General features: G+C 40.6%; 1 protein-coding gene across 3 annotated transcripts in view; it reads right to left on the reverse strand.

Annotated features, from left to right (window-relative positions):
* Positions 1 to 4,776: 4,776 nt before the first annotated feature.
* Positions 4,777 to 24,130, reverse strand: part of LOC128657418 (gastrula zinc finger protein XlCGF17.1-like) — a 51,988-nt gene continuing 32,634 nt past the window's right edge. For all 3 annotated transcript variants that reach the window (XM_053711761.1, XM_053711762.1, XM_053711763.1), the window contains exons 5-7: positions 23,366 to 23,470; positions 22,989 to 23,081; positions 4,777 to 5,659 (exon numbers count right to left, since the gene is read on the reverse strand). In XM_053711761.1, the coding sequence (XP_053567736.1) occupies positions 4,866 to 5,659; positions 22,989 to 23,081; positions 23,366 to 23,470 (992 nt within the window). In that variant the 3' untranslated portion in view covers positions 4,777 to 4,865. The remainder of the gene's footprint in view (positions 5,660 to 22,988; positions 23,082 to 23,365; positions 23,471 to 24,130) is intronic.

Here is a 24,130-nt window from a genome sequence, read left to right on the forward strand (position 1 = left end):
GTGCGCAGAGGAGGTCCATCATCCGGGTAGAAGTCTTCATCCAAGCGGGGCAAGAAGAGGTCCTCCATCCGGTAGAAGTCTTCATCCAAGCGGGGCAAGAAGAGGTCCTCCATCTGGTAGAAGTGTTCATCCAGGCGGCATCTTCAATCTTCATCCATCCGGAGCGGAGCCATCTTCAAAGGAGCCGACGCGGAGCCATCCTCTTCTACCGACGAATGAAGGTTCCTTTAAGGGACGTCATCCAAGATGGCGTCCCTTCAATTCCGATTGGCTGATAGAATTCTATCAGCCAATCGTAATTAAAGGGACATTAAACACTTTGAGATGGTAATATAAAATGATAAATTGTGTATATAAAACAACTCTGCAATATACTTTCATTATTTATTTTGTCCTCTTTGCCTGTAATTCCATTCTGAAATTGTGAGCTTTTCAGTTCCTGTTAGAAATGGAAGTGCAGAACACTGTTAAATCCAGCACAACCATTGGCTGCACACTCTAATGACCTATGTATAACTGTCCCTAATTGGCCACAGCAGAGAAGGTAACACAAGTTACAACATGGCAGCTCCCAGTGTTTTATAGACACTAAAACTTTACACTTATTTTGTCACTTTTTAAACAACTAATGAAACTTTAAAAAATACATCTACATGTTAGTCATGGACTAATCTTTTCTTTGAATGTATCATTCTATCTAGCATGTATTTAGTGTTTAATGTAGAAAACATCTGAAAAAGGTAGAAAACATCTGATTGGCTGATGCAATCAGCCAATCAGATTGAATCCGATTGGCTGATCCAATCAGCCAATCGTATTGAACTCGCATTCTATTGGCTGTTCCGATCATTATATTATCGAATAGTTTATTTTAGGTAATTGTAGGAAATTTATTTAATTTATTTATTGATAGTGTAGTGTTAGGTTTAATTGTAACTTAGGTTATGATTTATTTTACAGGTCATTTTGTACTTATTTTAACTAGGTAGCTATTAAATAGTTATTAACTATTTAATAGCTATTGTACCTAGTTAAAATAAATACAAAGTTGCCTGTAAAATAAATATAAATCCTAAAATAGCTACAATGTAACTATTAGTTATATTGTAGCTATATTAGGGTTTATTTTATAGGTAAGTATTTAGTTTTAAATAAGAATAATTTAGTTCATTTTAGGAATATAATATCGTTTAATTTAAATTATATTTAACTTAGGGGGGTGTTAGGGTTAGAGTTAGGGGTTAATAAATTTATTATAGTAGCGGCGACGGTGCGGACGGGAGATTAGGGGTTAATAATTGTAGGTAGGTGGCGGCGATGTTAGGGAGGGCACTTTAGGGGTTAATACTATTTATTCTAGTGTTTGCGAGGCGGGAGTGCGGCGGTTTAGGGGTTAATACATTTATTATAGTGGCGGCGAGGTCCGGTCGGCAGATTAGGGGTTAATAAGCGTAGTTAGGTAGCGGCGACGTTGGGGGGGGGGGGGCAGATTAGGGGTTAATAAATATAATATAGGGGTCGGCGATATTAGGGGCAGCAGATTAGGGGTTCATAGGGATAATGTAGGTGGCGGCTGGTGTCTGGTCGGTAGATTAGGGGTTAAAAAATAAATAAATACTTACCTATAAAATAAACCCTAAGATAGCTACAATATAACTAATATTGTAGCTATCTTAGGGTTTATTTTATAGGTAAGTAATTAGTTTTAAATAGGAATAATTTAGTTCATTTTAGGAATATTATTTTGTTTAATTTAAATTATATTTAATTTAGGGGGGTGTTAGAGTTAGGTTTAGGGGTTAATACATTTATTATAGTAGTGGCAAAAGTCCAAAAGGGGAACAGCACATGGGAGTGAAGAGTGTGCACGGTAGACCTAGGGCGCTGCCAAGCCCTAAACACATAAGTAAAGATAAGCAGGGTCTCCAGCACTTTATCAAATAGACTTTATTTGAACACAAATAGCGACGTTTCGGTGTCACAGCACCTTATTCATGCTTGGTGTCACCAAGCATGAATAAGGTGCTGTGACACCGAAACGTCGCTATTTGTGTTCAAATAAAGTCTATTTGATAAAGTGCTGGAGACCCTGCTTATCTTTAATTATAGTAGTGGCGACAGTGCGGGCGGGAGATTAGGGGTTAATAATTGTAGGTAGGTGGCGGCGATGTTAGGGAGGGCAGATTAGGGGTTAATAAATATAATATAGGGGTCGGCGATATTAGGGGCAGCAGATTAGGGGTTCATAGGGATAATGTAGGTGGCGGCTGGTGTCTGGTCGGTAGATTAGGGGTTAAAAAATAAATAAATACTTACCTATAAAATAAACCCTAAGATAGCTACAATATAACTAATATTGTAGCTATCTTAGGGTTTATTTTATAGGTAAGTATTTAGTTTTAAATAGGAATAATTTAGTTCATTTTAGGAATATTATTTTGTTTAATTTAAATTATATTTAATTTAGGGGGGTGTTAGGGTTAGAGTTAGGGGTTAATACATTTATTATAGTAGTGGCAAAAGTCCAAAAGGGGAACAGCACATGGGAGTGAAGAGTGTGCACGGTAGACCTAGGGCGCTGCCAAGCCCTAAACACATAAGTAAAGATAAGCAGGGTCTCCAGCACTTTATCAAATAGACTTTATTTGAACACAAATAGCGACGTTTCGGTGTCACAGCACCTTATTCATTCATAATAATATAATGCTGGTGTCAGCGATAGCGGGGGCGGGAGATTAGGGGTTAATAAGTGTAAGGTTAGGGGTGTTTAGACTCGGGGTTCATGTTAGGGTGTTGGGTGCAGACTTAGAGAGTGTTTCCCCATAGGAAACAATGGGGCTGCGTTGAGCTGAACGCTGCTTTTTTGCAGGTGTTAGGTTTTTTTTCAGCCCAAAATGCCCCATTGTTTCCTATGGGGATATCGTGCACGAGCACATTTTCCCAGCTTACCGCTACTGTAAGCAACGCAGGTATTGAGGGTTGAAGTGGAGCTAAGTTAGGCTCAATGCACCCTTTTTTTAGCCTAACGCAGACCCTCAGACAACTCTAAATACCAGCGTTGTTGGAAGGGTGCATTGGCAAAAAAAGCAGCGTTAGCTACGCGGCTTTTTACCGACAAAACTCTAAATCTAGCGGATTGTTTGTCAGGGGAATAACTAGAAAAATACATCTATAGTTGTTTAATGTTATTGTCTGTATTCTTCAAACCCCATGATTAAGGCAGAAATACCTATGCCAGTGTGTTTTGGAAATATTGTATTTTAGTGTTTACATCTCTATATATTGCCCTGGTCTGTCGTGAAGCATTATCTTCTATATTGTTTGCTCTCTGGCTGCACATCAGTAAGGGTTATATCACTAAATGGTCAGTGTACTTTATGTAACCAATACTGCTACTTTATTACATATCATATGGTGCACAAGTTTGCATGTGGACCACCAAGATAAAACCAATGGCTTCTGGATTAGACTTGTGTTTGTGACCAGTAGAAAAATGCAGATTCAACAAGAAATGTGACTTTGTGATTCAGTATTATGTGATCATGTGTGATGAGCTTATAAAGGTTATTCTTACCCACCACAGCACACGCAATATAAAAGGAATAACTAGTGAGCTGTGCCAAGGCAATAAGATCTCTGGTTTAGCTGAATGATGTACAGGTTAGGAAAACATGATTTTCTTGCCACAAATCTATAATGGCTTCTTCAGCTGGTGAGACACAAATAGAACTATTTTACTCCAATGTTTAGCTTGATCCTTTGGTTGCCAAAAGATACTGTTCACATACTCCTTGTTTTAGATTTATTTTATCTGTGGATCCAGATGTATTCAAATAGCTTTAAAAAAGTGCACATAAAAAGACTATACAATTTGATAATGGGATTAAACTGGAATCTTTAAAATTGTATGTTCTGTCTGAAAGTAAGTGTATATATTTATCAATCCACGGATCTCTGTGTCTCTCGATCTTCAGTACTGGAAATGAACCCGCTATGAAAGGTCGCCCAAATCCTCTAGGAGTGCCGTAGCAGCGGCGGAATCAAGCCGCAAATGGTCAGATGTAGGAAGAACGTAGCAGGGCCCTCTAGTGACGCTTATGCTTGTCTATGAGTAAGCACCACTACAGGGCACGAAACGAGTCAGACATTCTGTCCTGTATGTCTGCCTGCACTCTCTTTATGGAATTTAATAAAATGTGAAGATTTTATTCTAAGCGTCATTTTGCAGTGCCTGCTACTTTCTTCCTACTTCTGTATATATTTATTGTCTAAAACATAATGGGCACCTCATCTGCTGAGAACAATTATGAACAAATAAATTGTGATGCAAACAAAGGTTATGTGCAGTATTAAAATCACTATTGAACAGTATTTTCTGTATTCCACACAGAGATTGCATGTGTGCATGTATGGTGGAACTTGAGTGATTAGACCCTTATGTGTGGTCCAGAGCAGTCACGCTTTATTTTGCCCCCTACTCAAAAGACCACCAGAGGCCTCCAGGGACCAGCATTCCTGCTTTTGGGAGTGCTAATCAGTTAGCACTGTGAAAGCTTGGTGCATTTCCTGGCCACGGTTCTTTTTAACACCCGAATGGCTGGGCTGTATAAAAAGTAACAATTGTGTCCACACTTTAGCTGTACCTAATTATCCTCAGCAGAAGAGTTAAAAAATACATGGGTTTCAATATGGTGGGTCCCATGAAATTACAGAAATTCATGGGAATGACAAATACTTTCAGATACTTTACAGGAAAAGGGGACAAAATAAAAAAAGTATATTGGAAAATATTTTTAATGCACATAATTAAACATTCTATATTATATCAAAATGTTCAATGCCCATTTAAGTAACAAGATTTCCTTTCAGGGTAAAATATTTCCAACGGTCACAACATTAAAATGCATTCTCTCCTTATGAGTTTTCTGATGAGCAATAAGATTTGATTTACGATTAAAACATTTCCCACATTGAGAACATAGAAATCCCTCCTCTCCTGTATGAATTTTCTGATGCCTAATAAGAGATGATTTCAAAGTAAAACATTTCCCACATTCAGGACATGGAAATACTTTATCTCTTGTATGAATTCTCTGATGCTTAATACAATATGATTTCAGAGTAAAACATTTCCCACATTCAGAGCATGAAAACCCTTTCTCTCCTGTATGAATTTTCTGATGATCATTAAGAGTTGCTTTCAGAGCAAAACATTTCCCACATTCAGAGCATGAAAATCCTTTCTCCCCTGTGTGAGTTTTATGGTGCCTAATAAGAGTTGATTTCAGGGTAAAACTTTTCCCACAGTCAGAACATGAAAACTCTTTCTCTCCAGTATGGATTTTCTGATGCCTAAAAAGATCTGATTTCAGAGTAAAACATTTCCCACAGTCAGAACATGAAAATGCTTTCTCTCCTGTATGGATTTTCTGATGGCTAATAAGATTTGATTTTGTTGTAAAACATTTCCCACAGTCAGAACATGAAAATTCTCTCTCTCCAGTATGAATTTTCAGATGGTCGATAAGAGATAATTTCCTGGTAAAACATTTCCCACATACAGAACATACATTTTCTCTTTGGCTTTGATTTTGAAGAAGATTGGAAGAAGCACCAGCACTCTGACTAGAGCTAGGATTACTGCAGATTGAAAATGCACCTGTTGATAAGAAATACAATGGGTAAATTGTTATTTATTAATGACATAATTAATTTATCTTAATCATTTTAACTATTCTGGATTAGAGTCTACTACATTGGGCTAAATCTTAATCCCACATTTTTATTTCATGATTCAGATATAGTATGCAAATTTAAGAAGCTTTCTAATTTACTCCTATTAAATAATTTTCTTTGTTGTCTTGCTTTATTTAAAAAGCAGGAATATAAAACTTAGCACTTGCTTATTGGTGGCTACATTTAGCAAACCAATAAGCAGGCATTACCCAGGTTTTGAACCAAAAATGGGCCAGCTCCTAAGCTTTAATTACTGCTTTTTAAATAAAGATAGCAAGAGAATGAAGAAAAAAAATTGATAATAGGAGTAATTAGAAAGTTGCTTAAAATTGCATGCTCTATCTGAGTCATAAAAGAAAATATTTGGGTTTAGTATCCCTTTAAGGGCTTTACAAATATGGGATGATGGGGAGTCCTTACAAATATTCCTTAATGTCCTGTAAATTACTAAAATAAACAGAAATGAATGCTTTTTTTTTACACTTGTTTTTCTTAGTAATTTAAGTATTTCAGTTCCAAAACTGCTCTTCATAACTATTACTTGAGTGCAAATATCATTCAGCTTTATTTTTTTGTAGAATGTTGCATTTATACTACATGTAATGAATTATCATGTGGGTGGGACACTTAGAAATTACCAGTGTAATCAGGAATTAATGTGTACATGTTTCCCAGCACATAGGCAAGGGAGGCAGGGTGGGGGATTCCTGTAACTACTGATAAGACTTGTCTAGGTGCCTAGCTGATAATTAATGTTCAAAATCTGAAGTGTCATGTTTCTACTGGCTGTACATCTTATCTTATCTACAGGGACGGACTGAGACCAACCAGGGCCCACGGGCGAAAGTGTGGCAGGGCCCCCCACCTCCCCTTTGCTCCACCTACCTACCTCCTCATCTCCTCCTCCTACCCTATTGCCCCTCCCATTTCATGTGACCCTCCCACCTCATATGCCCCTCCCCCACCATGTTTTTACTTGCCATATAAAGAGACAATTTTTTCCTTAAAGTCATTACACACACACCTGACTCACACAAGCACGGCACACACTGTATTGATTCTCTGTTAAAGTAACATTGTCTGTTTAAGTATAATAGCTAACCAAGCTATTTTATAAATTATTTGCTTTGCAAGGGTTGCATTTTTATTTTAAAAAAAGGAAATAACTAAATAACTTTATTTCTAGCATTCAAATTTTTTTTTTGTTTTTCTGTCTGTGTGGGTAATTAGGGGTGGGATTATTTTCACCTGTTTGGGCCTTGCAAGCCTATAAATTTAGCACATTTACTCTGTGAGCTTGCTCTTTTAGGCTTGCTGTATTGATTCTCTGTTAAAGTAACATTGTCTGTTTAAGTATAATAGCTAACCAAGCTATTTTATAAATTATTTGCTTTGCAAGGGTTGCATTTTTATTTAAAAAAAAGGAAATAACTAAATAACTTTATTTCTAGCATTCAAATTTTTTTTTTGTTTTTCTGTCTGTGTGGGTAATTAGGGGTGGGATTATTTTCACCTGTTTGGGCCTTGCAAGCCTATAAATTTAGCACATTTACTCTGTGAGCTTGCTCTTTTAGGCTTGCTGTATTGATTCTCTGTTAAAGTAACATTGTCTGTTTAAGTATAATAGCTAACCAAGGTAGTTAGGCAAACAAGGTTTTGGGGTAACCAAGGGGAAATATATTTATTTTATACTTTTAAGTTAAACCTTTTATTAAGAATGTGTGAGAATCTCATTCAGTGTACAGCTTGCCACATGTTTGCATCACTGGAGCAGCCGCTTCTGGGATTATATGTTTGTGGCAAGTGCGAGCATATTGTCTCTTTAGAAACTCGTATTGGGGATCTGGAGGAACGAATTGCAACACTACATGAAATTCAGACACTTGAAAGGGAAATGGATAGGACTGAGCTGGTTGTTAATGGTTCCAGCAGTGGGAATGGGGAGGATTCAGATGAGGAGACTCCAGGATGTAGCTGGGTCACAGTTAGAGGGCGAAGTAAGCGGAAGAGACAGGCCAGTTCTGAGCTGGTACACCCCAATAGATTTGCAAGATTAAGTGAAGATGTTGGGGATATCAGTTCAGGGGTGGCAGTGTCAGAGAGGGCCGTGTTGCCTAGTATAGTGAACAGTCCTTTAGCTGTGGAAGAGGAGCATACTATGGTGGGCAGTCCTTCAGTCATGGAAGAGGGGCATACAAGTCAGGGCCAGAGGCAGATGTTGGTGGTAGGAGACTCTATTATAAGGAAGGTTGATAGGGTAATTTGTCATCCAGACCCTTTACATAGAACAGTTTGCTGTCTTCCAGGGGCTCGTGTTAGGCATATTGTGGAGCGTATTGATAGATTGTTAGAGGGATGCGGGTCTGATCCTGCAGTTATGGTGCATATTGGTACTAATGAAGAAATCAGTGGGAGATGGAGAGTCCTAAAAAATGACTTCAGGGAGTTAGGTAGCAAACTTAAAGCAAGGACCTCCAAAGTAATATTTTCTGAGATATTACCAGTGCCGTGTGTTAACTCAGTAAGGCAGAAGGAGCTAAGGTCTGTTAATTCATGGCTAAAAACATGGTGTAAAAATGAGGGGTTTGACTTTTTAGAACACTGGGCTGATTTTTCACTAGGGTACAAATTGTACAGTAAGGATGGATTGCACCTGAATGACATGGGTGCAGGTGTGTTGGGGGAAAGGATGGTAGCACGTTTAGAGAACCTTTTAAACTAGGCAAAGGGGGGGAGGGTCAATTAGAACAAAATAGAACAGAGAGATCAGTGTCTGAATATGTCACTCCCTTAATATCTCAAGGAAGGGATGACTTAAGAAATGTCACATTAGAAAGTATAGAGGAAAGTACACCAAGTAGCAGCAGAAAGCACATGAAAATTAAATGTATGACAACAAATGCAAGAAGCATGACAGGTAAAATGGGGGAGCTGATGCTCTTAGTTGCAGAAGAGGACTATGATGTTATCAGTATAACTGAAACTTGGTGGGATGATTCACATGACTGGGCAGTTAACTTAGAGGGGTATACATTATTTAGGAGGGACAGGAATAATAAAAGGGGTGGAGGAATCTGCATGTATATTAAACCTGACCTTAAACCTACAATAAGGGAAGATATTTATGATACAAGTGACAATGTAGAGACCCTGTGGGTTGAAATAAAGAGTGGGGGGAAAAATCCTAAAAAAATATTACTAGGAACATGCTACAAGCCTCCCAACATTAGTGACCTGGAGGAAACTCAACTACTTATCCAAATAGGTAAGGCTGCTAATAACAGTGCTGTAATTATGGGAGATTTTAACTACCCTGATATAAACTGGGCCAATGAAACTAGTAATTCAGCTAAGGGGGATAGATTTTTAAATGTTCTCAGGGATAACTTCTTGTCACAATTAATAGAGGAGCCAACTAGGAGTAAAGCTATATTGGATTTAGTGCTATCAAACAATACAGATATAATATCAAACATAGAAGTTAAAGAACATTTGGGTAACAGTGATCATAACATGGTCACATTTGAAATCTCTTTTCATATGCAGTGTTTTAAAGGCTTAACTAAGACTTTTAATTTCAAGAAAGCAAAATTCAACGATTTAAGGAAATCATTAAATAATATAAATTGGGACAATGTATTTTCTAATAAAAATACAGAGGATAAATGGATAATATTTAAAAATTTGTTAAATAAATATACATATCAATACATACCATATGGTTATAAAAATAAAAATAAAAAAACTAAGCCGTTATGGCTAAATAAAAATGTGTTAAAAGAAATTAGGAAAAAACGTAGGGCATTTAAATTATTAAAAGAAAATAGTACAGACTCAGCATACAATATTTATAAGGAATGTAACAAAGCATGCAAAAAAGCAATCAAATTAGCCAAAATTGAAAATGAAAAATTAATTGCCAAGGATTCTAAGTCTAACCCTAAAAGGTTCTTTAAGTACATAAATAGCAAAAAGTCTAAGAAGGATAATATAGGTACATTAAAATGTGTGGAGGGTAGCATGATAAATAATGACAGGGAGAAGGCTGAGGTACTAAACCAGTTTTTTTCTTCAGTATACACAAGAGAGGAACCATTGAATGATACTTTGGAACAGAATAGAACATGCCAGTCCATACCACTAACTGGGTTTTGTTTAGAGGATATCAGGAAAAAACTAAAAAATATTAAGGTAAATAAAACTCCAGGCCCAGATGGAATACACCCAAGGGTGTTAAGTGAACTTAGCACTGTTATAGACAAACCTTTACTCTTAATTTTTCAAGACTCATTATCCTCAGGCATGGTACCCCAGGATTGGCGTAAAGCTGATGTGGTGCCACTCTTCAAAAAGGGAAGCAGGGATGATCCAGGAAGCTATAGACCAGTTAGTCTGACATCAATAGTGGGGAAGATATTTGAAGGGATTATAAGGGATTATATTGATGAGCATATTCGTGTAAACAAGATTATGAGTTCTAATCAGCATGGCTTTAGGAGAAATAGATCATGTCAAACTAATCTAATTAGATTCTACGAGGAAGTAAGTAAAAATATAGATAAAGGGGAATCAGTTGATGTGATATACTTAGATTTTGCAAAGGCATTTGATACAGTGCCACATGAGAGATTAATGCACAAAATTAAGGGACTGGGAATATCTGAAAATGTTAGCTCATGGATAAATAACTGGATAAAAGATAGGGAGCAACGAGTAGCAGTAAATGGATCATACTCAGATTGGACAAAGGTAATCAGTGGCGTCCCCCAGGGATCAGTACTGGGCCCTGTTCTTTTTAATATTTTTATAAATGACTTGGAGCAAGGATTAAATAGTGACATCTCTATTTTTGCAGATGATACTAAGTTAAAGGGACAGTTAACACCAGAATTTTTGTTGTTTTAAAAGATAGATTATCCCTTTATTACCCATTCCCCAGTTTTGCATAACCAACACAGTTATATTAATATACTTTTTATCTCTGTGATTACATTGTATCTAAGCATCTTCTGACAGCCCCCTGATCACATGACATTTTATTTATTATCTATTGACTTTTATTTTAGCCAATTAGTGCAGTGTCTGCCACAATCCACGGGCGTGCTCACAGTGTTATCTATAGGGTTTGCCTGAACTAGCTCTCCCCTGCTGTGAAAAGCAAATACAAAAGCATGTGATTAGAGGCGGCCTTCAAGGGCTTAGCAATTATCATATGAGCCTTCCTAGGTCTAGCTTTCAACTAAGAATACCAAAAGAACAAAGCAAAATTGGTGATAAAAGTAAATTGGAAAGTTGTTTAAAATTGCATGCCCTATTTGAAACATGAAAGTTTTTTTTGGACTTGACTGTCCCTTTAAGTAAGGTCATTAGGTCAGAGCAGGATGAACTCTCTTTGCAAAGGGATTTGCTAAAATTAGAACTATGGGCAAGTGAATGGAAAATGAGATTTAATACGGAAAAATGTAAGGTTCTACATTTTGGAAGTAAAAATAAGCAGGCTATGTATTTTTTAAATGGGACAAGACTTAGCCAAACACAGGAGGAAAGGGATTTGGGAGTAGTAATAGATAACAAGCTAAAGATGAGTGCACAATGCAGGGCAGCGGCTTCAAAGGCTAATAAGATACTAGCATGTATTAAAAGAGGCATTGATTCAAGGGAGGAAAGCATAATTCTGTCATTATATAAAGCCCTGGTAAGACCTCACCTTGAGTTTGGAGTGCAGTTCTGGGGACCGATTGCTAAAAAAGATATTGCAGAACTAGAAAAAGTTCAGAGAAGGGCCACAAAGCTAATAAGGGGATTGGAGAAATTAACCTATGAGCAGAGGCTAGCCAAACTGGGTCTGTTCTCTTTAGAAAAAAGGCGCTTGAGAGGTGACATGATTACTTTATATAAATATATTCAAGGCCCATATACAGAGATGGCAGAAGCTCTTTTTATTCCAAGAAAATTGGTTCTGACAAGAGGTCATAATTTAAGGTTGGAGGAAAGGAGATTTAATCTCCTGAAACGGAAACGTTTTTTCACTGTAAGAGCAATAAAATTGTGGAACTCATTACCAAAGGAGGTAGTGAATGCCAATACCATAGATACATTTAAAAATAGTCTGGATAAATTTCTGTATATAAACAAAATTCATGGATATGATTGCTAGTATTAAATGGGTCACATTTTAATGGGGTTATTTAAGCTTAACTGGAGCTTTTTGTAAGTATTTTAGATTTGTATAGGTTGAACTCGATGGACTTCAGTCTTTTTTCAACCTTATCTACTATGTTACTATGTTACTATGTTACACACACATCTGACTCACACAAACACTGCACACACACATCCCTGACTCACACAAACACTGCACACACACATCTGACTCACACAAACACTGCACACACACACCTGACTCACACAAACACTGCACACACACATCTGACTCACACAAACACTGCACACACACATCTGACTCACACAAACACTGCACACACACATCTGACTCACACAAACACTGCACACACACATCTGACTCACACAAACACTGCACACACACATCTGACTCACACAAACACTGCACCCACACACACATATCTGACTCACACAAGCACTGCACCCACACACACATATCTGACTCACACAAGCACTGCACCCACACATCTGACTCACACAAACACTGCACACACACACACCTGACTCACACAAACACTGCACACACACATCTGACTCACACAAACACTGCACACACACACACACACACACACATCTAACTCACACAAACACTGCACACACATCTGACTCACACAAACACTGCACCTACACACACATATCTGACTCACACAAACACTGCACACACACACATCTGACTCACAAAAACACTGCACACACATTCATCTGACTCACAAAAACACTGCACACACACACCTGACTCACACAAACACTGCACACACACATACATCTGACTCACACAAACACTGCGCACACACACACACATCTGACTCACACAAACACTGCACACACACACACCTGCCTCACACAAACACTGCACACACACACATCTGACTCACACAAACACTGCACACACACACACATCTGACTCACACAAACACTGCACACACACACAAACACTGCACACATCTGACTCACACATCTGACTCACAAACACTGCACCTACACACACATATCTGACTCTCACAAACACTGCACACACACACACACATCTGACTCACACAAACACTGCACACACACACACATCTGACTCACAAAAACACTGCACACACACATACATCTGACTCACACAAACACACACATCTGACTCGCACAAACACTGCACACACACACATACACCTGACTCACACAAACACTGCACACACACACACACACCTGACTCACACAAACACTGCACACACACATACATCTGACTCACACAAACACTGCACACACACACACATCTGACTCACACAAACACTGCACACACACACACATCTGACTCACACAAACACTGCACACACACACACACATCTGACTCACACAAACACTACACACACACCTGCCTCACACAAACACTGCACACACACACCTGACTCTCACAAACACTGCACACACACACACCTGACTCTCACAAACACTGCACACACACACACACATCTGACTCACACAAACACTACACACACACCTGCCTCACACAAACACTGCACACACACACCTGACTCTCACAAACACTGCACACACACACACCTGACTCTCACAAACACTGCACACACACAAATCTGACTCACAAAAACACTGCACACACACATACATCTGACTCACACAAACACTGAACACACACACATCTGACTCACACAAACACTGCACGCACACACACATACACACTCACATCTGACTCACACAAACACTGCACACACACATCTGACTCACACAAACACTATACACACACACACACCTGCCTCACACAAACACTGCACACACACACCTGACTCTCACAAACACTGCACACACACATACATCTGACTCACACAAACACTGCACACACACACACCTGACTCACACAAACACTGCACACACACACACCTGACTCACACAAACACTGCACACACACACACCTGACTCACACAAACACTGCACACACACACACATACACACATCTGACTCACACAAACACTGCACACACACATCTGACTCACACAAACACTGCACACACACATCTGACTCACACAAACACTGCACACACACACACATCTGACTCGCACACACATCTGACTCACAAAAACACTGCACACACACATACATCTGACTCACACAAACACTGCACACACACACACACACACACCTGACTCACACAAACACTGCACACACACACACACACACCTGACTCACACAAACACTGCACACACACACATACATCTGACTCACACAAACATCTGACTCACACAAACACTGCACACACACACACATCTGACTCACACAAACACTGCACACACACACATCTGACTCACAAAAACACTACACACACACCTGCCTCACACAAACACTGCACACACACACCTGACTCTCACAAACACTGCACACACACACACCTGACTCTCACAAACACTGCACACACACAAATCTGACTCACAAAAACACTGCACACACACATACATCTGACTCACACAAACACTGAACACACACACACACATACACACTCACATCTGACTCACACAAACACTGCACACACACATCTGACTCACACAAACACTATACACACACACACACCTGCCTCACACAAACACTGCACACACACACCTGACTCTCACAAACACTGCACACACACACACATCTGACTCGCACACACACACACACACATCTGACTCACAAAAACACTGCACACACACATACATCTGACTCACACAAACACTGCGACATCTCTATTTTTGCAGATGATACTAAGTTAAGTAAGGTCATTAGGTCAGAGCAGGATGAACTCTCTTTGCAAAGGGATTTGCTAAAATTAGAACTATGGGCAAGTGAATGGAAAATGAGATTTAATACGGAAAAATGTAAGGTTCTACATTTTGGAAGTAAAAATAAGCAGGCTATGTATTTTTTAAATGGGACAAGACTTAGCCAAACACAGGAGGAAAGGGATTTGGGAGTAGTAATAGATAACAAGCTAAATATGAGTGCACAATGCAGGGCAGCGGCTTCAAAGGCTAATAAGATACTAGCATGTATTAAAAGAGGCATTGATTCAAGGGAGGAAAGCATAATTCTGTCATTATATAAAGCCCTGGTAAGACCTCACCTTGAGTTTGGAGTGCAGTTCTGGGGACCGATTGCTAAAAAAGATATTGCAGAACTAGAAAAAGTTCAGAGAAGGGCCACAAAGCTAATAAGGGGATTGGAGAAATTAACCTATGAGCAGAGGCTAGCCAAACTGGGTCTGTTCTCTTTAGAAAAAAGGCGCTTGAGAGGTGACATGATTACTTTATATAAATATATTCAAGGCCCATATACAGAGATGGCAGAAGCTCTTTTTATTCCAAGAAAATTGGTTCTGACAAGAGGTCATAATTTAAGGTTGGAGGAAAGGAGATTTAATCTCCTGAAACGGAAACGTTTTTTCACTGTAAGAGCAATAAAATTGTGGAACTCATTACCAAAGGAGGTAGTGAATGCCAATACCATAGATACATTTAAAAATAGTCTGGATAAATTTCTGTATATAAACAAAATTCATGGATATGATTGCTAGTATTAAATGGGTCACATTTTAATGGGGTTATTTAAGCTTAACTGGAGCTTTTTGTAAGTATTTTAGATTTGTATAGGTTGAACTCGATGGACTTCAGTCTTTTTTCAACCTTATCTACTATGTTACTATGTTACTATGTTACACACACATCTGACTCACACAAACACTGCACACACACACACCTGACTCACACAAACATCTGACTCACACAAACACTGCACACACACATCTGACTCACACAAACACTGCACACACACACCTGACTCACACAAACACTGCACACACACATCTGACTCACACAAACACATCTGACTCACAAAAACACTGCACACACACATATCTGACTCACACAAGCACTGCACCCACACACACATATCTGACTCACACAAGCACTGCACCCACACACACATCTGACTCACACAAACACTGCACACACACACACCTGACTCACACAAACACTGCACACACACACATCTGACTCACACAAACACTACACACACACACACATCTGACTCACACAAACACTGCACACACACACACATCTAACTCACACAAACACTGCACACACATCTGACTCACACAAACACTGCACCTACACACACATATCTGACTCACACAAACACTGCACACACACACATCTGACTCACAAAAACACTGCACACACATTCATCTGACTCACAAAAACACTGCACACACACACCTGACTCACACAAACACTGCACACACACACCTGACTCACACAAACACTGCACACACACATACATCTGACTCACACAAACACTGCACACACACACACTGCACACACACACACCTGCCTCACACAAACACTGCACACACACACATCTGACTCACACAAACACTGCACACACACACATCTGACTCACACAAACACTGCACACACACATCTGACTCACAAACACTGCACCTACACACACATATCTGACTCTCACAAACACTGCACACACACACACATCTGACTCACACAAACACTGCACACACACATCTGACTCACAAAAACACTGCACACACACATACATCTGACTCACACAAACACACACATCTGACTCGCACAAACACTGCACACACACACATACACCTGACTCACACAAACACTGCACACACACACACACCTGACTCACAAACACTGCACACACACATACATCTGACTCACACAAACACTGCACACACACACATCTGACTCACACAAACACTGCACACACACACACACACACCTGACTCACACAAACACTGCACACACACACACACACATCTGACTCACACAAACACTACACACACACCTGCCTCACACAAACACTGCACACACACACCTGACTCTCACAAACACTGCACACACACACACCTGACTCTCACAAACACTGCACACACACATACATCTGACTCACACAAACACTGAACACACACATCTGACTCACACAAACACTGCACGCACACACACATACACACTCACATCTGACTCACACAAACACTGCACACACACATCTGACTCACACAAACACTATACACACACACCTGCCTCACACAAACACTGCACACACACACCTGACTCTCACAAACACTGCACACACACACATCTGACTCGCACACACACACATCTGACTCACAAAAACACTGCACACACACATACATCTGACTCACACAAACACTGCACACACACACACCTGACTCACACAAACACTGCACACACACACACATACACACACATCTGACTCACACAAACACTGCACACACACATCTGACTCACACAAACACTATACACACACACATACACACACACATCTGACTCACACAAACACATCTGACTCACACAAACACTGCACACACACACATCTGACTCGCACACACACACACATCTGACTCACAAAAACACTGCACACACACACATACATCTGACTCACACAAACACAGCACACACACACACACACCTGACTCACACAAACACTGCACACACACACACATCTGACTCACACAAACACTGCACACACACACACATACATCTGACTCACACAAACACTGCACACACACACACATCTGACTCACACAAACACTGCACACACACACACATCTGACTCACACAAACACTGCACACACACACACATCTGACTCACACACATATCTGACTCACACAAACACTGCACACACACACATCTGACTCACACAAACACTGCACACACACATATCTGACTCACACAAACACTGCACACACACACATCTGACTCACACACATATCTGACTCACACAAACACTGCACACACACACATCTGACTCACACAAACACTGCACACACACACATCTGACTCACACAAACACTGCACACACACACACATCTGACTCACACAAACACTGAACACACGCACATCTGACTCACACAAACACTGCACGCACACACACACATACACACACACACACATCTGACTCACACAAACACTGCACACACACACACATCTGACTCACACAAACACTGCACACACACATATCTGACTCACACAAACACTGAACACACACACACATATCTGACTCACACAAGCACTGCACCCACACACACATATCTGACTCGCACAAACACTGCACCCACACACACATCTGACTCGCACAAACACTATACACACACACACACCTGACTCACACAATCACTGCACACACACATCTGACTCACACAAGCACTGCACCCACACATATCTGACTCACACAAGCACTGCACCCACACACATCTGACTCGCAAACACTGCACCCACACACACATCTGACTCACACAAACACTATACACACACATATCTGACTCACAAACACTGCACCTACACACACACACATCTGACTCACACAAACACTGCACACACATCTGACTCACATAAACACTGCACACACACACATCTGACTCACACAAACACTACACACACACATCTGACTCACACAAACACTGCACACACATCTGACTCACACAAACACTACACACACACATCTGACTCACACAAACACTGCACACACATCTGACTCACACAAACACTGCACACACACACACACACATCTGACTCACACAAACACTGCACACACACACACATCTGACTCACACAAACACTGCACACACACACCTGACTCACACAAACACTGCACACACACCTGACTCACACAAACACTGCACACACACCTGACTCACACAAACACTGCACACACAAACACACACACATCTGACTCACACAAACACTGCACACACACACCTGACTCACACAAACACTGCACACACACCTGACTCACACAAACACTGCACACACACACATCTGACTCACACAAACACTACACACACACACACCTGACTCACACAAACACTGCACACACACACACACACATCTGACTCACACAAACACTGCACACACACACACACACATCTGACTCACACAAACACTGCACACACACACACATCTGACTCACACAAACACTGCACACACACACACACACATCTGACTCACACAAACACTGCACCCACACACACATATCTGACTCACACAAGCACTGCACCCACACACATCTGACTCGCAAACACTGCACCCACACACACATCTGACTCACACAAACACTATACACACACATATCTGACTCACAAACACTGCACCTACACACACACACATCTGACTCACACAAACACTGCACACACACACATCTGACTCACACAAACACTACACACACACATCTGACTCACACAAACACTGCACACACATCTGACTCACACAAACACTGCACACACACACACACACATCTGACTCACACAAACACTGCACACACACACACATCTGACTCACACAAACACTGCACACACACACCTGACTCACACAAACACTGCACACACACCTGACTCACACAAACACTGCACACACACCTGACTCACACAAACACTGCACACACAAACACACACACATCTGACTCACACAAACACTGCACACACACACCTGACTCACACAAACACTGCACACACACCTGACTCACACAAACACTGCACACACACACATCTGACTCACACAAACACTACACACACACACACCTGACTCACACAAACACTGCACACACACACACACACATCTGACTCACACAAACACTGCACACACACACACACATCTGACTCACACAAACACTGCACACACACATCTGACTCACACAAACACTGCACACACACCTGACTCACACAAACACTGCGCACACACACATCTGTCTCACACACCACAAACTCTGTAACACCCCCCCACACACAAACACTACACACACCTGAATTACACACCACACAAACACTACCCTCTGTACTGAAACAGATATTTGACTACAGAACAAGATCCATACTCTGCATCATTCTAAATTACTTATTTATTTAATTTGTTTGTCCTATTTTATAGGTACTTTTCTTAGAGTAGACAGAGGCAAGCTGAATCAAGTGTGTGATAAAAGTTATAACAATCATGCTAAAAGAGATGAAAGATTAAAAGGACTTTTGTGTCTTACTACTACTAGCCAGCCTTCTATACGCTCTATGCTCAGTGAATTTAACCCTAAAAGCTCTGCATGTTGTTTTATGTGTGCAGAGCTTGTAGAATTAAGTTCACGTAGCAGGGAGAATGTAAATTGAAGCTGCCAGTGTCTCTGCTGCACCCGATGATTTATTAGTTAGATAGTGGTGTCCGGGGCCCCTGCCATAAAAAGTTTAAATAACACAGAAGAACAAGTTGAGGGGAATTTTAAAAAAACAACGGCACAGCAGTTAAATGGTTTTTCCACTGACACTGAGTGATTACTTACTGTGTACTGTCTGCAGAGGCGCTAAACAACCCCAGGCTGGATTTCTAAAGTGCAGGAGCATGTTATAGGTTACCTACTTCAATTGGCTTCAAGTTTTTCCTTCCACTTCATCGGTGACACACTCTCACTCTCTCTGTATGCGCAGATAGAGCCCCCCCCCCCCCTCAGCCCTCCACTGTACATTTGAGCACGCCGCACAACTGCCCCCCCCCCCCCCCCTCAGAAAGTTCCTGGCCAAATTTTTTTTAAAATGTAAAATAATAAAAAAATTAAAAATAATAAAAAAAAAATCTTTATTGCTGCCTGCAGTGGTGGCGAGCAGGAAGGGCCCTCTAAGATGCGGGGCCCTCGGGCATGGGCCGAATTGCCCGACTTGTCAGTCCGCCCCTGCTTATCTATGCTAATATTCCCAGGAGGGTACTGTCCTCCTGGAGGGGGGATAAAGTGTGTGTTTCTGGTTTCAATAAACAGTTATTCTTTTGGTTTTTCCTCAACCTGAGTCCTGTCTCTTGTTTGGAGTAAAAGGCAGGTGTCAGCTTTCTGTTTGCTGGAGGGGTTTGGAGGGCAGGAGGCACCTTTTGGCAGAGGTATCCAGTCGGGGTACCAGGCGGTCCGTCACAAAGTGTATCCACAATACCACATACCTTTCCTGGCTATTTTTTGAGCACCTGGTATTATTATTTTTATCGGTTATTTGTAGCACTCCAACAGATTCTGCACCAAGTCGGCACCTCAACAAGAGCTTTCAAATGATACCAAACACTTGCTGCCTCTAGAAGTCGAGTGCTTTTTATTGTTAAAGTTACTGGACATAAAAGGGGCAGGGCTAATTGCTATGCCCAAGAAAGTTTATCTCTCAGTGAGATTTGGAAAAGGGGAGAAGAGCAGGACACAGTATATCATTGACTATTGCATGTTTAGGTTTCACACCTTGTATTGTAAAAAATAAGTGAGAGTTACTTCCTACTGCACTAAACTTTGTCTGATATTTGTATGGGAGGGAAGAGATTTTTTCACTATAGAGCTTAATCTCTCTAGAGAGGATTACTAGCGGAGTAGCACTCCCAAAAGCAGTAATGCTGGCACCTGTAGTTCTCTGTTGGCACTTGGAGAAGGGCTACAGCATGGCGGGACTGCTCAGGACCTCATGTCAGAGTCCAAGTCCCTCAGGCCCCATCACAAATGGTTGCTAGCAGTGGGATTACCCTTCTTATGTCAGCAATCTTAAAAAATAAATGCACAAAGATCCTCTAGAGTTTAAGGATAAAGAGCAAATAACAGACAATTGCTGAATTAATGGTAGGTGACAGAAAGCAGTGGATCAGAAGCCACAACAGTGAATTCATCAGGAAGGTGAGGAGCAGATTCAGTGATGGCTCAGGTGACCAAGACCTAAAATGAGGAGAGGAAGCTTCGGCGAGTTGTGCTACTGCTATAAACAGGGAGAGCAGTGTCTCAAAAGGAATGATAACAGCTCCCCCAAGAAAAAGCTGCCCTTCTGTACAATCACATATGTGAAAAGTGGGTTATGTTGACAGATTTTTGCAATATTTTATAGACAATGTGTGGCTCAAAACATTGATCAAGAGAACTGGGTCACAATAGTCCAGCAGCTGAGGCACACCGGGAAGTCCCAAACAGTTGAAGCCACAATTAAGGAGTAGTCAAGGAGCGGCTACTGGCCAGGTATGCTGTCAACCCTGAAGCCCATAGAAGGAAGTTACAGGTTCTAGGGAAGAGGGTGTAGGATTCCCAATCTGAATAGGCTTATATACATAGAACAAACATAAAACTAGGTCCAACTGCTGATATGGATGCTAAGTCTCTATGGTGGATGATGGATTGTAGCTTGTGCTTCTGGAACAATTCTTCCTCCTCACAACCCCAGAAATCCAGGATTGGGTAAAAGAAAGCAGACCTTTTACGCCAATATGGCCATGTAATGGCCAAGGCTAATCTTAAAGCTGTCAAAGTCCTTTAACCCTCTGTGCTAACCCTGGGATGTGAGATGCTTAAAAGTGGTTCTATGACATAAGTACTATCCACATTAACCCAGATTACAACTGGGATCGTCATCGTCAAATTGTGCTTACAAACAAACAACCAGGAACTCCAGGATTTTGGAGTCACCCTCACAATAATACAGCCTCCCTGGGTTCCAGAAGAACTACAAGGGGGACAGACTGTGGCGGTACTGGTTTCAGGGGGAGCCAAAGAACACCTCAACTGGGGAGCTAGGACTGAAGAACTAACTGGCCATGGGTGTTATAGAAATCCTGCTAGGAAACGACTTGGGCCACCTGATAACTTCCTTCATTCCAGAGGGATAGTGTTGCACAGTGGCTTGGGCTCAAGTTAGACAGGAGCAAGCCACAGGGACTCCAATACCTCCAGAAAGAGCTACAGGCTGAACCCTACCTGACATTGTTCCCCCAGACAAATACCAACAGTCAGGCAAGAACTCACACTGGCCTGATACCAATCCCTTGCTGATGCACAGATGGGTGAACCAGGTAGGAAGTAAATTGCATCACAGGGACAAGCTGAGAGGAATATTACAGAAGTTTGTGGCTAAGTCAGCAGGCTCTTTTTGTAAGCAAAAAATTGTATATCTGGTAAAGGTTTACCTAAGGCTTACACTGCCTGCTGTGTAACCATCTGAGAAAATATAACTTATTTACAAGAGACAAAATGTCACCATCACAGAATTTTTCAATTACGTAATCACCTTTAGGAACTTCATCCTCCTCAGTCTTCACCTGATCACACGTATACAGATCTTCTGTTACCTTAACTTTCACTATATCAGTGATATCTTTGTCTGTATAAATAAAGCAGATTCAGTTATTATATCCCATGATCTAGTTTTTATAACTTTACAATAAAACAGTTTGTGTATTTCCCAGACAGACAATAGCACAAAATAGACATATTGTGATATTTTCCCTCTATTCTCTTACTTATCTGACATCTTTTTATTTAAAAGGGAAGTTTAGGCACAACATACATGCACACTCATCTGTAACCCTTATGCCTCAGACACATCACACGTGAACACTGACCTATAACCTGTGTCCCCCAGACAGAACATAAGTGCACACTCACCTGAATTGATACTGTCACTGGTTTCTAGATCCGGAGCTTTCAGCTGATGCCGCAGATGTAGATTTTCTGTTACCTCATCTTTCACTATATCAGCGTTATCTTCGTCTGTATAAATAAAGCACATTCAGTTTTTATAATCACATGATCTGGTTTTTATGATTTTACCATAAACCGGTTTGTGTATTTTCCATAGACAATAGCAACAGATACACACAATTTCCCACTTACTTGTCTGTTACTGATCTTACATCTTTTTATCTGAAAGAGAATTTTAGATGCAAAATACGTGCACATAATTTTTTCCCTGTAAGCTCAACCACGCAGTAAATACTATAACCCCCGCTCAAATATAATTGTAGTTGCGCATGAGCAGAGGTTGAGAGCAGGGGTATGGGGAGTGTACCGATAAGACATTTAGGCACAAGACATCATGTGGGAAGTTTAGGAGGGGGGCAATGAAAATTTCACCTGAAGTCGGTCTGTATCTTGTGATTGAGGTGCAAACTGCAGAGGACAGCAGTGATATCTTGTGGACTCTCACCATCTTATGAAAAAAAATTACTTTATTGTCCCATAAAAACAAAAACAACAAAAAATACCTCATAAAACTATATTGATGTGAAAATGTCAATGTCACTGCTGCCTCCACTGCACCTCCACATGTATCAGGGGTGTAAGATTTTTTTCTGTTAAATATTGTTGGGTGGAACATGTGGATAAGAATATATCTTATATACTTATGCTTACCAGGGCAAGGTTTATTAA

Source organism: Bombina bombina, chromosome 4 (assembly GCF_027579735.1).
Source record: "Bombina bombina isolate aBomBom1 chromosome 4, aBomBom1.pri, whole genome shotgun sequence".
Taxonomy (NCBI): domain Eukaryota; kingdom Metazoa; phylum Chordata; class Amphibia; order Anura; family Bombinatoridae; genus Bombina; species Bombina bombina.